The sequence below is a fragment of the Phyllobates terribilis genome, unplaced genomic scaffold (assembly GCF_046119375.1).
Source record: "Phyllobates terribilis strain yellow unplaced genomic scaffold, ASM4611937v1 Scaffold_5__5_contigs__length_657084704, whole genome shotgun sequence".
NCBI lineage: Eukaryota > Metazoa > Chordata > Amphibia > Anura > Dendrobatidae > Phyllobates > Phyllobates terribilis.
Window position 1 is genome coordinate 433,738,662 of NW_027362765.1, and position 14,734 is coordinate 433,753,395.

General features: G+C 45.4%; 1 protein-coding gene across 1 annotated transcript in view; it reads left to right on the plus strand.

The window, feature by feature from the left end:
* LOC141271605 (scavenger receptor cysteine-rich domain-containing protein DMBT1-like) overlaps positions 1–10,873 on the plus strand; it is a 44,106-nt gene extending 33,233 nt beyond the window's left edge. Inside the window, exons 7-9 of the mRNA XM_073681648.1 lie at positions 7,669–7,944; positions 9,353–9,375; positions 10,772–10,873. Coding sequence (XP_073537749.1) covers positions 7,669–7,944; positions 9,353–9,375; positions 10,772–10,873 — 401 coding nt within the window. The remainder of the gene's footprint in view (positions 1–7,668; positions 7,945–9,352; positions 9,376–10,771) is intronic.
* The last annotated feature ends 3,861 nt before the right edge of the window (positions 10,874–14,734 follow it).

The following is a 14,734-nucleotide window of genomic DNA, read 5'->3' on the forward strand; positions in this document are numbered from 1 at the left end:
AGCGAGCACTTGCTCTCAACACTAGTTGCCATATCGTCATCTTTTTTTCTTACTTTTGAAAAAAATCCCAACCCCAGCCCTAACCCAAGCACAACCCTAGCCCCAGCACAACCCTAGCCCCAGCACAACCCTAGCCCCAAACCCAGCCCTAACCCTAGCCCAATCCTAACCCAAGAGTTTATTTTTGACGCCGTTCCTTGTGCGGTATAAGTGATTAGACGACTTTATTCTTCGGGTCGGTGTGATTACAGCAATGCCAGAATCATATGGGGTTTTTATGACTGACAGCTGTCACACACTAAAAGACGCATTTTTTGTAAAATCTAGTTTTTGCATCGCCATATTTTGAGAGCTATAATTTTCCAGATTTTGGCAGACAGTCATGTGACGGCTTGTTTTTTGCGGGATGACTTGACGTTGTTATTGGTGCCATTTTCAGGCACGTGACATTTTTTGATCGCTTTCTATTCCGATTTTTGGGAGGCAGAATAAACAAAAACCAACAATTCAGGAATTGTTTGTTTTTTTTTTTTATTCTGTTCCGCGTGTGGTAAAATTGATGAGGTAGCTTTATTCTTCGGGTCAGTACGTTTACAGCAGTACCACATTTGTATCATTTTTCTATGTTTTGGCGCTTATACACAATAAAAGCTATTTTATAGAAAAAAATATTTTTTTGTATCGCTTTATTGTGAGAGCTATAACTTTTTTATTTTTCAGCTGATGGAGCTGTATGGCAGCTTGTTTTTTGCGGGACGAGATGATGTTTTCAGCGGTATCATTTTTATTTATTTGCGTCTTTTTGATCGCGTGTTATTCCACTTTTTGTTTGGCGGTATGGTGATAAAGCATTGTTTTTTGCTTCGTTTTTTTTTTTTTTTTTTTACCGTGTTCACTGAAGGGGTTAACTAGTGGGACAGTTTTATAGGTCAGGTTGTTCCGGACGCAGCAATACCAAATATGTGTACTTTTATTGTTTTTTTTTAATTTTTTTTATAATAATATTTATTGATGGGTACATTATATTTTTATTTTTGGTGTATTATTTTTTTATTTTTTTATAATATTTTTGCACTTTTTTTTTTTTTTTCCACTTTCACACAGTTTATACACTTTATTACTTTGTCCCACTCTGGGACTTTCACTTTTTTTTTTCTGATCGCCTGCATGGCACAGGAATGGAGCACCATCCCTATGCCATGAAGGCTGTCAGAAGTGCACAGTGTGAAGATTGCTTGGAGATGCACTGCGCATGTCCAAGCAATCTTCCTGCTCTCTGCTGACCCGGATGTTGTCATGACGACATCGGGTCGTCATGGCAACACCCGGGAAGCCTTTGCAGACTGCGCTGGAAGCCGGAAGAGGAGGTGAGTATCGCCGATCACCTCCCCTTGCCCCCGCAATGCCGCGATCGACTTCGATCGCAGCATCGCGGGGGTTAATGTGCTGGGAACGGTGCAGGACCGCTCCCTGCACATAGTACCGGGTGTCAGCTGTGACAATCAGCTGACACCCGGCGGCGATCGCGCCCGCACAGCCTGTGTGCGCGCGCGATCGCGATGACGTACTAATACGGGTCTGGCTCTTAAGTCCCAGGGCACAGACGCGTATTAGTACGTCAGATGTTATTAAGGGGTTAAACAGATATATTTGTGTCTGAACAGTCAGGGAGACACTATTACTGTTTTTTTTAACGGAAAAAAATGCCAAAAGCAGGATAATACTGAGATTTGAACTGTGGAACTGCAAAACCACAGTTCTATTTATCTGGCCTACACCAGACTCTTTTAAACAGATATATTTGTGTCTGAACAGTCAGGGAGACACTATTACAGTTTTTTTTACGCAAAAAATGCCAAAAGCAGGATAATACAGAGATTTGAACCGTGGAACTGCAAAACCACAGTTCTAGTTATCTGGCCTACACCAGACTCTTTTAAACCGATATATTTGTGTCTTAACAGTCAGGGAGACACTATTACTGTGTTTTTTTACGGAAAATATGCCAAAAGCAGGATAATACAGAGATATGAAACGTGGAACTGCAAAACCACAGTTCTAGTTATCTGGCCTACACCAGTATCTTTTAAACAGATATATTGGTGTCTGAACAGTCACAGACACACTCAATTTTTTTTTGTGGGGGGGGGGGGAATACCAAAAGGTTAATAAGATGCGTATTTGTACAGTCTGACTGAGGAAAAAAACATAATACAGGATTTGAATGAAAAAAAGGATTTTTCCTGGCCCCTGAGACCGGGGAATAAGTCCAGCAATTTGACCAGCAGGAGCACACAGGACTGTAATGCAGCGTTTGTTGGTATAACCACTGCGTCTCCTATACAGCCTGCCTGCCTGCCTGATATCTGGGATGGATATTAGTCCTGAGAAGGACTGTTCATTTGATTTGGCAGGCTTTAGAGACCCTACACTAACTATTTTGCAGTATAAATCTCTCCCTATCTCAGCAGCACTGACCCTACACTGGCTAATCCGGAGCGACTGTGTCCAAGATGGCGGCGCCTGGTTTTAAATACTCGAGGTGACGCTGTGCGGCCAGCCAATCACTGTAATGCCCACAAACAACATGGCTGCGGCATTACAGTGACTGGCTGGCAATCCCTGCATGTTCATTGGCTCTGTAAAGAGCGCCAAACGTGCAGGGCGGAGACCCGAGCTCCCACCCGAGTAACCCTGAAATGCTCGGTGCTCGCCAAACATCCCGAAAAGTTAGATGCTCGGGCGAGTACCGAGCAGTGTCAAGCATGCTCGCTCAACACTAGTAATGAACATTGTATATACAGTACAAACCAAAAGTTTAGATACACCTTCTCATTTAAAGATTTTTCTGTATTTTCATGACTATGAAAATTGTACATTCACACTGAAGGCATCAAAACTATGAATTAAAACATGTGCAATTATGTACTTAACAAAAAAGTTTGAAACAACTGAAAATATGTCTTATATTCTAGGTTCTTCTATGTAGCCACCTTTTGCTTTGATGACTGCTTTGCACACTCTTGGCATTCTCTTGATGAGCTTCAAGAGGTAGTCACCGGAAATGGTCTTCCAACAATCTTGAAGGAGTTCCCAGAGATGCTTAGCACTTGTTGGCCCTTTTGCCTTCACTCTGCGGTCCAGATCACCCCAAACCATCTCGATTGGGTTCAGGTCTAGTGACTATGGAGGCCAGGTCATCTGGCGTAGCACCCCATCACTCTCCTTCTTGGCCAAATAGTCCTTTCACAGCCTGGAGGTGTGTTTGGGGTCATTGTCCTGTTGAAAAATAAATGATGGTCCAACTAAACGCAAACCGGATGGAATAACATGCCGCTGCAAGATGCTGTGGTAGTCATGCTGGTTCAGTATTCCTTCAATTTTGAATAAATCCCCAACAGTGTCACCAGCAAACCACCCCCACACCATCACACCTCCTCCTCCATGCTTCACGGTGGGAACCAGGCATGTAGAGTCCATCCGTTCACCTTTTCTGTGTTGCACAAAGACACGGTGGTTGGAACCAAAGATCTCAAATTTGGACTCATCAGACCAAAGCACAGATTTCCACTGGTCTAATGTCCATTCCTTGTGTTCTTTAGCCCAAACAAGTCTCTTCTGCTTGTTGCCTGTCCTTAGCAGTGGTTTCCCAGCAGCTATGTTACCATGAATCCCTGTTGCACAAAGTCTCCTCTTAAAAGTGGTTGAAGAGATGTGTCTGCTGCTAGAACTCTGTGTGGCATTGACCTGGTCTCTAATCTGAGCTGCTGTTAACCTGCAATTTCTGAGGCTGGTGACTTGGATAAACTTATCCTCAGAAGCAGAGGTGACTCTTGGTCTTCTTTTCCTGGGGTGGTCCTCACGTGAGCCAGTTTCTTTGTAGCGCTTGATGGTTTTTGCAATTGCACTTTGGGACACTTTCAAAGTTTGCCCAATTTTTCAGACTGACTGACCTTCATTTCTTAAAGTAATGATGGCCACTTGTTTTTCTTTACTTAGCTGCATTTTTCTTGCCATAATACAAATTCTAACAGTCTATTCAGTAGGACTATCAGCTGTGTATCCACCAGACTTCTGCACAATATAACTGATGGTCCCAACCCCGTTTATAAGGCAAGAAATCCCACTTATTAAACCTGACAGTCATCAAAGCAAAAGGTGGCTACTTTGAAGAACCTAGAATAAAATACATATTTTCAGTTGTTTCACACTTTTTTGTTAAGTATATAATTCCACATGTGTCAATTCATAGTTTTGATGCCTTCAGTGTGAATGTACAGAAAAATCTTTAAATGAGAAGGTGTGCCTAAACTTTTGGTCTGTACTGTAGATATATATATATATCTCATCAGTGTTTTTCAACAATCTGACCAGAAAAAAAACTTAACAAAATTCAAGAAGAAACATATGAGTCCTTGTCAAACCCTTCAGATCATAAATGGCCGGTCATGTAGCAGTGCAAATAACTCTACAAATCTGACCTGACACCACTTGCTCTCACTGAGTGCAGCTCCGGGAGCACTCGCTGCAGCTCGTCTGCTGAGCGGTTGCATGGATTACAGTGAGGGACACTTAGGAAAGGTGAGTAAATGGATTTTTTATTTTATTCTTATTTTTACAGATGGACAGTGCTGGAGCAGACAATACTGCTCTCATCATTGTCGCTGCTGGTGCTGATCGTAGCACCGGCATGGAACCTTGATGAGGGCAGTTTTCAGCACCTGGCGCTTAGGAACAGCGGTAACTGTACTGCTGATTCCCAAGCACTGGTCCGTGTCACACCGATGTCATCATTGACTTGAATGGGTCCATGTGATCTGTGCTGCCGGCCAAAAACAAACATGTCAGCGTGTGGATCACATGGTCTGTGGAAACACACTGATATGTGCGCAGACTCATACATTTGAATTGGTCTGCGTGTGTCAGTGTCTATGGTACATGTGGAAACTGTCACCACACGTACTGGACACACTGACGTCTGAAATAGGCCTAAAATGGGGTTGTTTGAGTAGTGGAAAACCCCTTTAAGGAGGTAACAGCAGCTGGCGGAGCTCAGTTCCACCCAGGACTGCGAGAGACAGATCCTGGTTGTAACTGCGCCCTGACACTGACAGCTGCTCAGCATTAGGGCTCTTTCACATGTCCGGATATTACCGGTATTGGAAAAAACAGTACTGGAGATATCCGAGTCACTGTGTACCGGTGTGGAATACATGTGGCAACCGTGTGCTGCCCATATGCCGCATCAGGATCACACGTACTGATGCCTGGGAATTAGTGGTACAATTAGTGCTGTTCCCAACCATCGGGTGCTGGAGGCATCACTCATCATTGTCCCCTACTTGCGCTGCAATCAGCACAAGCAGAGGACAATGTTGAGAGTTGTATTGTGCCACCGCTGTGTCCAGCAAGTGTTAAAATAAGAATAAAATAAAAATATCCTTATACTCACCTGTCTCACGCTGTAATCCATCTGACCGACAGGTGACCGTATACGACGAGGAGCTGAGCAGAATGACTTGCTGCAGCGAGCGGACTCCAGACCTGTGCTGTCACTCAGTGAGCTCAGGGCAGGTCAGAGTCCCGCTCGCTGCAGCGAGTCATTCTGCTCTGCTCCTTGGTGTGTGCGGTCGCCTGCCTGTCAGATGGATTGCAGCGTTGGACACTGAATTTTTCCAACTTCAGATAGGTGAGTATAAGGATTTTTTTTATTTTATTCTTACTTTTACACTTGCTGGACATAGCAGGGGCTAGATACAACTGTCAACATTATCCCCTGCTCATTCTGATCGCAGCGCCAGCAGGGAACCATGATGACGGCAGTGTTCAGCTCCCGGCGCTTGGGACATGGATGACACACGGATGTCATCAGTGTGGGATGATTTGTGGCCCGTGTGGTGTGCAAAGAACGAACATGTCAGCGTGTTTTGCACACGGACACACGATCTGTGGAAACACACTGACATGTGCACAGACCCATTCATTTGAATGGGTCTCCGTGTGTCAGTGTCTCCAGTACGTGTGGAATCTGTCCCCACACATACTGGAGATACTGACGTGTGAAAGAGCTCTTAAAGACAGTTTTTAGTCAGTGCAGGAGCGCAGTTACAATGTACATGTATAGTAATAATGGCTCATGAGTCCCCAGCATCACTTATGTGATCGGCCGGTCATGTGACCACGTTTGCTATTTGCATGTGTTGACTGCTCTTTCGGCTTTTCTCAATTCTCTTCTATTGAGAGAAGCCAAACGTATCTAGTCAACATGTGCGAATAGCAAACGTGTGGTCACATGACCGCCCGATCACATAAGTGCTGCTGGGGACTCATGACAGCAGTTGCATCGCACCCTGTCATGATTTACCAGTCTGCAGTCACATAGAATGACTGCAGACTTTAATCCCAAGCCCACACAACCCCTTTAATACCTTTATACAAATAATAAGCTGCTCATTATGAAACAATTAGAGGGATTGTCTGGTCTTCAGATACAAGTCTACAGTGACTATATGACCGCAGACTTGTGAATCCTCACATTGCACGCACAGCGCACTGTCAGGACTCTCGAGTGCGGGCAGGGGGTCGTCATGTGACCTCAAGTATATGATATGCAAACACCTGGCCACATTCCACCTACAGTGTTTCCTGTCTCCCTCCATACACTTGTATTGAATGAGGCCACGCAGTTGGAATGTGGCCAAGTGCATGTAAATCGCATACTCGCCGATACGGGCAATGGTGAATCCTCACAGTGTGTGCAATGTAAGGAGTCACATGTCTGTAGCCACATAGAGTCACGGCAGACTTGTAGATTTAGACCGGACAACCCCTTTAGGCACAGTGCAGCTCATGCCATAGTTACTGTATGGGGGCATGTTATACTATCAGGAAGGGGCTTATTATAAATTCTATACTGTAAATATAATATGCCCCTACCTCCCTATCTCCACCCTCCCCAGACAGCAGTTATGACATGAGATTGCACATAATCTCAGTACACAAGACCCCTAGTGCCCCCCACCCCACTACCCCAAATCAGCTCCCCCTTTTCCCCTCACATCCACACCACTCGCACAGTAACATTATATGTTGCAATTCATAAAAAAAATAAAAAAAACAAATTGGCTCCAGCAGCACTTACATATGAGCCTGATGATGTTTAGTCTGGGCTAGGCACAGTCTAGGCACAATCTCTGCTGCAGCAGCTCACTAGGACGCAGGGTCCAGTGTGGACCAATCAGGGCGCTCATGGGGTGGAGCTAACTGCAGCACTGCCAGCCTATATAGAAGATCAGGACAGGCCGGCTTGCTCAGCTACTCAGCTCAGGCATGGGAGCGAGGGAGGTGGAGCGGCTCCTCTTCGGCAGACCAGTCAGCGCGTGAGTCACAGCTTTTGAACAGACGCGCCCTCGGTGTCTATGCTGGGTCCTGCTCTGCGTGACCTCATGCGACAGGGCGGCCTCAGCATCACAGCCTGCGGCCCCGGCCCACTCCAATGATAACACACATGAGATTGCAGATTATAATGGGGGCAATTCTTGGGGCCTCCCAGCGCCTTGGGGCCCCCGGAGCCATGAGTCCCGGGCGGTAGCCCAAATTGCCCTCATTATAATCCGATATATGGGTGGAAGGATGGCAGAGTCCAGACTGCTGGCATCCCGATTCCAGACCGCAGTCGTGTTGAAATCCTCTGTAACGGAGCATGGGGAACTGTGTGCGATGATTATTGGGATCTTAATGCTGCACAAGTTGTATGCCGGCAGTTAAACTGTGGCCAAGCTCTTGCATTTAATGGCAGTGCTGCATTTGGCCAAGGACAAGGATTAATTGTATTGGATGATGTGCAATGTACCGGCAATGAACAACACGTATGGGACTGTCCACACCAACCATTTACAGTACATAACTGTGGACACAATGAAGATGCTGGCGTCGTCTGCTCAGGTATATTTGATTGGATTAAATCCTATGTAGGAATCTGTTATCCTATCATGTTGTTTGCATAGATGTTCAAGTTGAGCATATTTTCATACTTTCTAACTCTAAGGGAGCCTCAAACAATAAATAGCTTTTGATAAGAAAATCTTAATGAGGTACTTTGGTTCTTTCCTTATTATTTCCTAAATAGTAAGTGGTTTTATGTGGGAGTAGAATTCCTTTGTCAGGTTATTAACACCCCAATAAAGGAATCCTGATGGTTTTTCAACAGTAGCAATGATCTAACAAAGAACATTTTAACTTTCAACGCTTCTCATTATAATTTTATTTTAGAAATGTAAATATTGTATCTAATTTAATTATCAAAAGATATATGATTAATTATCCAGATAGATTAGGGTCCCAGGGGTGGAACCTGAATCTGTGACATAATAATAGAATATCCAATTAATAAATGTGTTAGTTGGGAATATACCCTTGAGATAATGTATGGTAGATTGTTTTTGGAAGTCACTGACTATCTTTTTCTTTGGACATGGTTTTGAGGCTGTTAAATGGTAGTGGTTCTGTAGAAATCCTCTTTAATGAATCATGAGGAACTAGGTGTGATAATTACTGGTCATACAAGGGATGCAAAAGTTGTATGCCAGTGGTTAGAGTTTGGCAATGCTCTTATGTATCAACGCAATGCTGCTTTTTGCCAAGAGCAAGGAGTCATATTTTTACAACAAAATTTTTGTTTTAGCCCCAAATTTTGCATTTTCACAAAGGTAAAAGGAGAATATGCATCAAAAAATATGTTGTGCAATTTCTCCTGAGTACGCCGATACCTCACATATGATGGAAAGGTACTGTTTGGTCTCACGGAAGACCTCGAAAGGGAAGGAGCACCATTTGACTTTTGGAATTCAAAATTATCTGGAATCATTAGCGAATGCAATATCACATTTGGAGAGCCCCTGATGTGCCTAAACAGAGGAATTTCCTCCCAATTTTGAAACTACACCCCTTAAGGAATTTATCAAGATGTGTGGTGAACACTTTGAAAACTTTCTACTTCACAGAATTTTATAACGTTGATTCGTGACACTAAAAAAGTCAAACTTTTCCGACAAAAATGTGGTTTTAGACCGAAATTGTTTTATTTTATAAGTGAAACATGTTAAATTACATCATAAAAATTTTTGTACAATTTTTCCTGAGTACACTGATACCCCATATGGGAAAAAAAGTACTGTTTGGTTGCACGCCAGGGCTCGGAAGGGAAGGAGAGGTATTTGACGTTTGGAACTCAAAATTGGCTGAAATCATTGGTTGATGCCTTGTGGCGTTTGGCGAGCCCCTGATGCGCCTAAACATTGTAAACGTCCACAGTAAATTGATTTTGGAAATCGCCATTCTCCTTTTTTTGTAGGTTTAGACATGTCTTTAAGACAGGTAAATGGCAATCGGACTCGATTATACCTTATTTTTTGTTTTCCTGTTAACCCCGAGAGGGTCTGTTAATTTTTATGGGACACTACTGGAGTTTATGCTACAGAATAAACCAGCTGGAATTTTAACCCGAACCGTGTGTTCTGTGTCTGTGTCTGGATACCAGGTGGTTGAGAATTCCCTCGGGAAACCGGATATAGTCACTTCTCTTAACTGGGATAACCAAAAGGGGGCTGGTTCACAACGGAAGTGGTCTAGATCCATCACTGGGGGGGGTGTCACTCCCATTGAAGGTGCCACAAGGACTGTTGTTAAAGAGATAGTCTGTTGGCGGTGTCAAAACCCTGGACTTGTTGCCACCAGGTGTCATATGTCCCCTGAGCCCATGGACTGCAGCCTCGACCGAAGGGTCTCCTATTATTCTTATCCAGCCTGCATGTGCTTGGGCTGTTCTACTCTGGGAGTCTGGCAACCTTAATCAGAGCTACCCTTCCCCACCAATTGAACCCTTCCAAAACTCTGGGTGTTCAGTGTATCCATGAGGATGCCCAGGACTTTACTGTTGCCACAGTGACACTGGGAACAGAGTCTGGTGTCCAGTCCCACAAGGTCGGTGTGGTTCAGGACCTGTTACATCCCATCATACTGGGCCTTGATTTTTCTTTATTTTGAAACTTGTGGGGGAAGGGAACCGGACTCTGCAGCGTGGATAAATGCCTGGTCCTTGGAGAAGAACCCCCGATGAAATATCAAGTGGATGATTTCCCACTGTGCGTCCTTGCCGTCGATGAGGGCGAGACGGTGACTGAGGAGGCCGACCTTCCAGAGTTAAATGTGTCCGGAGAGAACTTTGGGACTGCTCAAGTTCGGGACCTGACCACCTGACCTTAAAAGGGTCATTTGACCAGGTTACTGTATGTAATAGGGTTGCCCAAGAGCCGAGGGCCGATACCAGGTTCCTCCACGTGGCTAAACTAAGGGGCAGTGAATCGGTGGAACAGCTGTTAGTGCCGGGGCCATACAGACTGAGGGTACTGGACATGGCCCATTCACATGTTCTGGGGGGACACCTAGGGTTCGAGAAAACTCAGGAGAGGATTTTAAGGTGTTATTGCCCTGGGTGTTACCGAAAAATTCTCAACTATTGTGGGTCCTGCCCAACCTGCCAAATAACTGCTCCCTCTTCCCACTTCCATAGTTCATTAGATCCACTGCCAGTGATAGAGATACCCTTTGAGAGGATTGCTATGGACCTAGTAGGGCCCTTATTCAAGTCAGCACAAGGCCACCAATACATTCTGTTGATCATGGACTGTGCGACCCGGTATCCAGAAGTGGTACCGCTAAGAAGTTCATCAAGTAAGTGCATAGCAAGGGAGCTTGTCCATATATTTGTCAGGACCAGTCTGCCGAAGGAAATCCTAATGGAGCAAGTGACCACATTCATGAGCAAGTTAATGAAGGAGCTTTACAAGGTTCTCAAGATTACCCAACTGCGTAGCTCCGCTTACCATCTGCAGACAGACGGCTGAGTAGAGTGCTTTATCAAAACCCTGAAAGCCATGTTCAAGAAAGCCATAGAGCAGGATGGCCGTGAGTAGGACTACCCACTGTCCTTCCTTCTCTATTCGGTAAGGGAGATTCCATAAGCCTCTAGCGGTTGTTCTCAGTTTGGAAACCTGCATGGACGACATCCGCGAGGGCTCCTGGATATCGCTAAGGAAACCTGGGAAGCTGAGGTTACGCCACTCCGGAGCATCGTTGAACGTGTTGCCCAGATGCAGGAAATAATTAAGAAAGGGATGCCGATCGTGAAGTCTCCTCCAGGCGCAGGAAGCCCAGGCAAGGATCTATAATCGATTGGCGAGATTTAGGCAGCTTCAGCCCGGGGACCGTGTTTTGCGGCTAATCCCTACAGTCGAGAGTCCATAAGCCTGACCGAAAAAAAATGCACCAAGTATACCATGTGAATTTGATCAAGCTATGGTGGGACCAGGAACCTGTGGAAAATCCTTGCCTGGGAGCAGCTTCTGAAGGCAAATTGGAATAAGTCACTATAACAGAAACTCTATTGCTGGCCCAGAATCAACAGTGTCGAGAACTACTACAGCAAAATCGGGAGTTGTTCTCAGAGTTGCCGGGGCATACTCAGGTGGCAGAGCATGACGTGCTGACAGAGCCACATGTAAGAGTGATATGCACTGCAAAAAAAGGAGCAGGGACCGCACCTCCAAAAATCATACATTTGATCTAATGCCTCTCGGCAAAAATATATATAACTGAACATGAGGTTCTTAGTTTAACATTCTGATCAGACTGTATGAAGCCCACTGCCACGTCACGGCAAACCTCGTAGTGGGTCCTAACATTTCCTACCTGAACTGGAGCGGAGCCGTGCGCCAACCACCGCCGCAGCGACAATGCACCAGCAGGGCGGGCGGCCTGGTGCCTCACAGCACCCATGCTGCAAGACCGAGTCCCCATGACTCCAGGCCACGCTGCCCCACAAGCACAAAACCACAGCAACAATGGCCGACACACTGCACCACCACCACAAGAAAGGAGCATTGTGACTCACCTTCCTCAAGCTCTCAAATGAGAGCAAAAATAGGATAGAACCTCTTTGCAGTCTCCTGCTAATTAAAATCACCTGTGCCAAATGGGAGGAGTGCTGGTCCAAGAAAGGGGAAAGACTATGCACTGCAAAAAAAGGAGCATGGACCACACCTCCGCCGCACGAAAACCTCCGCCGCAGCGACAATGCACCAGCAGGGCGGGCTGCCTGGTGCATCACAGAACCCATGCTACAAGACCGAGTCCCCATGACTCAAGGCCACGCCGGCCCACATGTAAGAGTGAATCTGAAGCCATATCGGATTCTGGAAGCACCCCGGGAGGTGATCTCCGACGAGGTGAAGAGGATGCTAGACCTCCGGGTGAGAGTTGAGTCAAAGAGTTGGTGGTCAAACCCAATCGTCCTCCTGCCAAAACCCAATGGAGACTGAAGGTTTGTAATGATTATCGCCGGCTGAATGAGGTGTCCAAGTGTGACATGTACCCGATGCCCCGCGTTGATGAACTTATCGAGAGGCTTGGATCGGCAAGGTACATCACCACTCTGACCAGACGAAGGGCTCCTGGTAGATCCCCATGTACCAGACGGACAGAGAAGACAGCTTTATCGACACCTGATGGGTGCTTTCAATACACTCAGGTGCCGGTCGGACTACAGGGGGCCCCAGCCACCTTCCAGAGGGCTATGGATCGGATCTTAGCTCCACATAAGATGTTAAACCTTGTAGTTTTTAGCCCAGACTAATCTAGTCATCTACCTAAACTGCATGCTATTCTGAATGCACTGAGAAAGGCGGGATTTACTATAAATCCGAGAAAATGTACCATTGTGAAAGAGGAAACCAAGTACTTGGGCTATGTCGTCGGGAGAGGAGAAATAAAGTCGCAAGTTAATAAAGTGGAGGCAATCCAGACCGGGCCGCAAACGCTCTCCAAGAAGCAAGTAAGAGCATTGGTGGGATATTGCCGGCGGGTTATCCCGAATTTTGCCATGATGGCCCCGCCGCTGACAGATCTCCTAAAAGGCACCAGATAGATGATGGTAAAATGAACGGAGGAACCAGAGACAGCGTTCCAACAGTTAAAGCTAGCACTGTGTAAGCAGCCAGTCCTTGTCGCTCCAGACTTTAAGAAAGAGTTTGTGGTCCAGACAGACCCTTCAGAGGTTGGTCTAGGAGCCATACTCTCTCAAAAGATAAATGAGGAAGAAGATCCCATTCTCTCCCTGAGCTGTAAACTTTCGTCCTTCGAGAAGAACTATGCAATAGTGGAAAAAGAGTGTTTAGCCATAAAGTGGGACGTAGATACTCTAAGATATTACCTACTAGGCGGGAAGTTTAAGTTGGTGTCAGACCATGCTCCTTTTAGATGATTAATAGAAAAGAGGTTTAAAAATGCCAGGGTAACCAGATGGTTACTTGGTCTTCAGGACTTTAATATTCACGTGAAGCATATGCCCGGGAAGTTATACAGGAACGCGAATGCCCTCTCTAGGATTCCCTACCTGGTATTGGAAAGTGCCCAAACCCCCGGCTTTCGGTAAAGGGGGAAAATGTGACAGCATCTCTGATATAATATACGAAGGGAGGTATGTGTCACTCAGGTTGCTCTCCTGTGTGAACTAAAACCTAATACATTTCTGCCAGCGTGTTATATGCTGGGGGTTAACTCTCTTAAAGGATATGGTTTTATGGGAATGGCAAAGAGGGTGGGAGGTCATTCCCCTACCTCCCCTCAAGGTGTAGCTCAGCAAGGTTTAAATGTTCAGTCTGTTTTTTTTTCTCTGAGTAGTTTGTGGCCTGGAAAATGAAGCCTCCAGGCTGTGTTTGGGTGAAGCCAGAGAGCAACACCTGAGGATTGGAGTTTGCTGTGACTTTATTGTGCTACCCGAAGCGGGCTGAGTCTTGCTTGATATCGGACTCTTTTATACCTTATCTTTTGTTTTCCCGCTAACCCCGAGAGGGTCTGCTTATTTTGACACTGCTGGAATTTATGCAACAGAATAAACAAGCAGGAAGTTTCACCCGAACCGTGTGTCCTGTGTCTGCCTATGGAGAGCCGTGGAAGTCGCTTTACCACAATATTTACATCTATGCTGTGTATTTGGGCAACCTTTATTTCTTTTTGTGCAAATTTTTTTATTCACCTCTTCAGTCACCATAAATGTGAATTTTTTGGAGACATGACATTATATTGATCATTAGTGTGTTTCTCATACTGCTGATAATGATTCCTGTTTTCTCCCTTTATAACATGATAAACATCTGTCATTATTACATTGAATAAATCGTCCACTATCCACACTTTTAAACTCTTTGTTTAACTCCGTCATCAAAAGAAGGGGTGTTTATAGCCATTATTATAATAATGTCTGTGGAGCACCAATGGGTACTTTCGTCCCACTGGTGCGGACTCATTTTCCTGTGGGAATAATTCTACTCAGACAACAGAGTGTGAAGGTAAAACAGTGTGACAATACTTTATTGAACCACCAAACAGACAATAACATAAAGAAAATTCCCAGCATAATACCAAAGATGGTGTAAAATACAGATTCTCACTATAGGATGACTCCTCAGGATTAGAGCAGCTGTGACTCCGAGGCTTCCAGGGCTGACTACCCCAACCAGTGGCACCATGCTTTTGGCGGGCACCCACAGAGAGGAGGCAATGACAAGCTTAGGAAGATGACAGTCCATTGAGGAACGTGGCCAGGCGACCGGATGGTCCCAACCTAAGACAGGAATGAGTGGGATAGAGCGTCAGCTTTAATGTTCTTGTCCGCCGG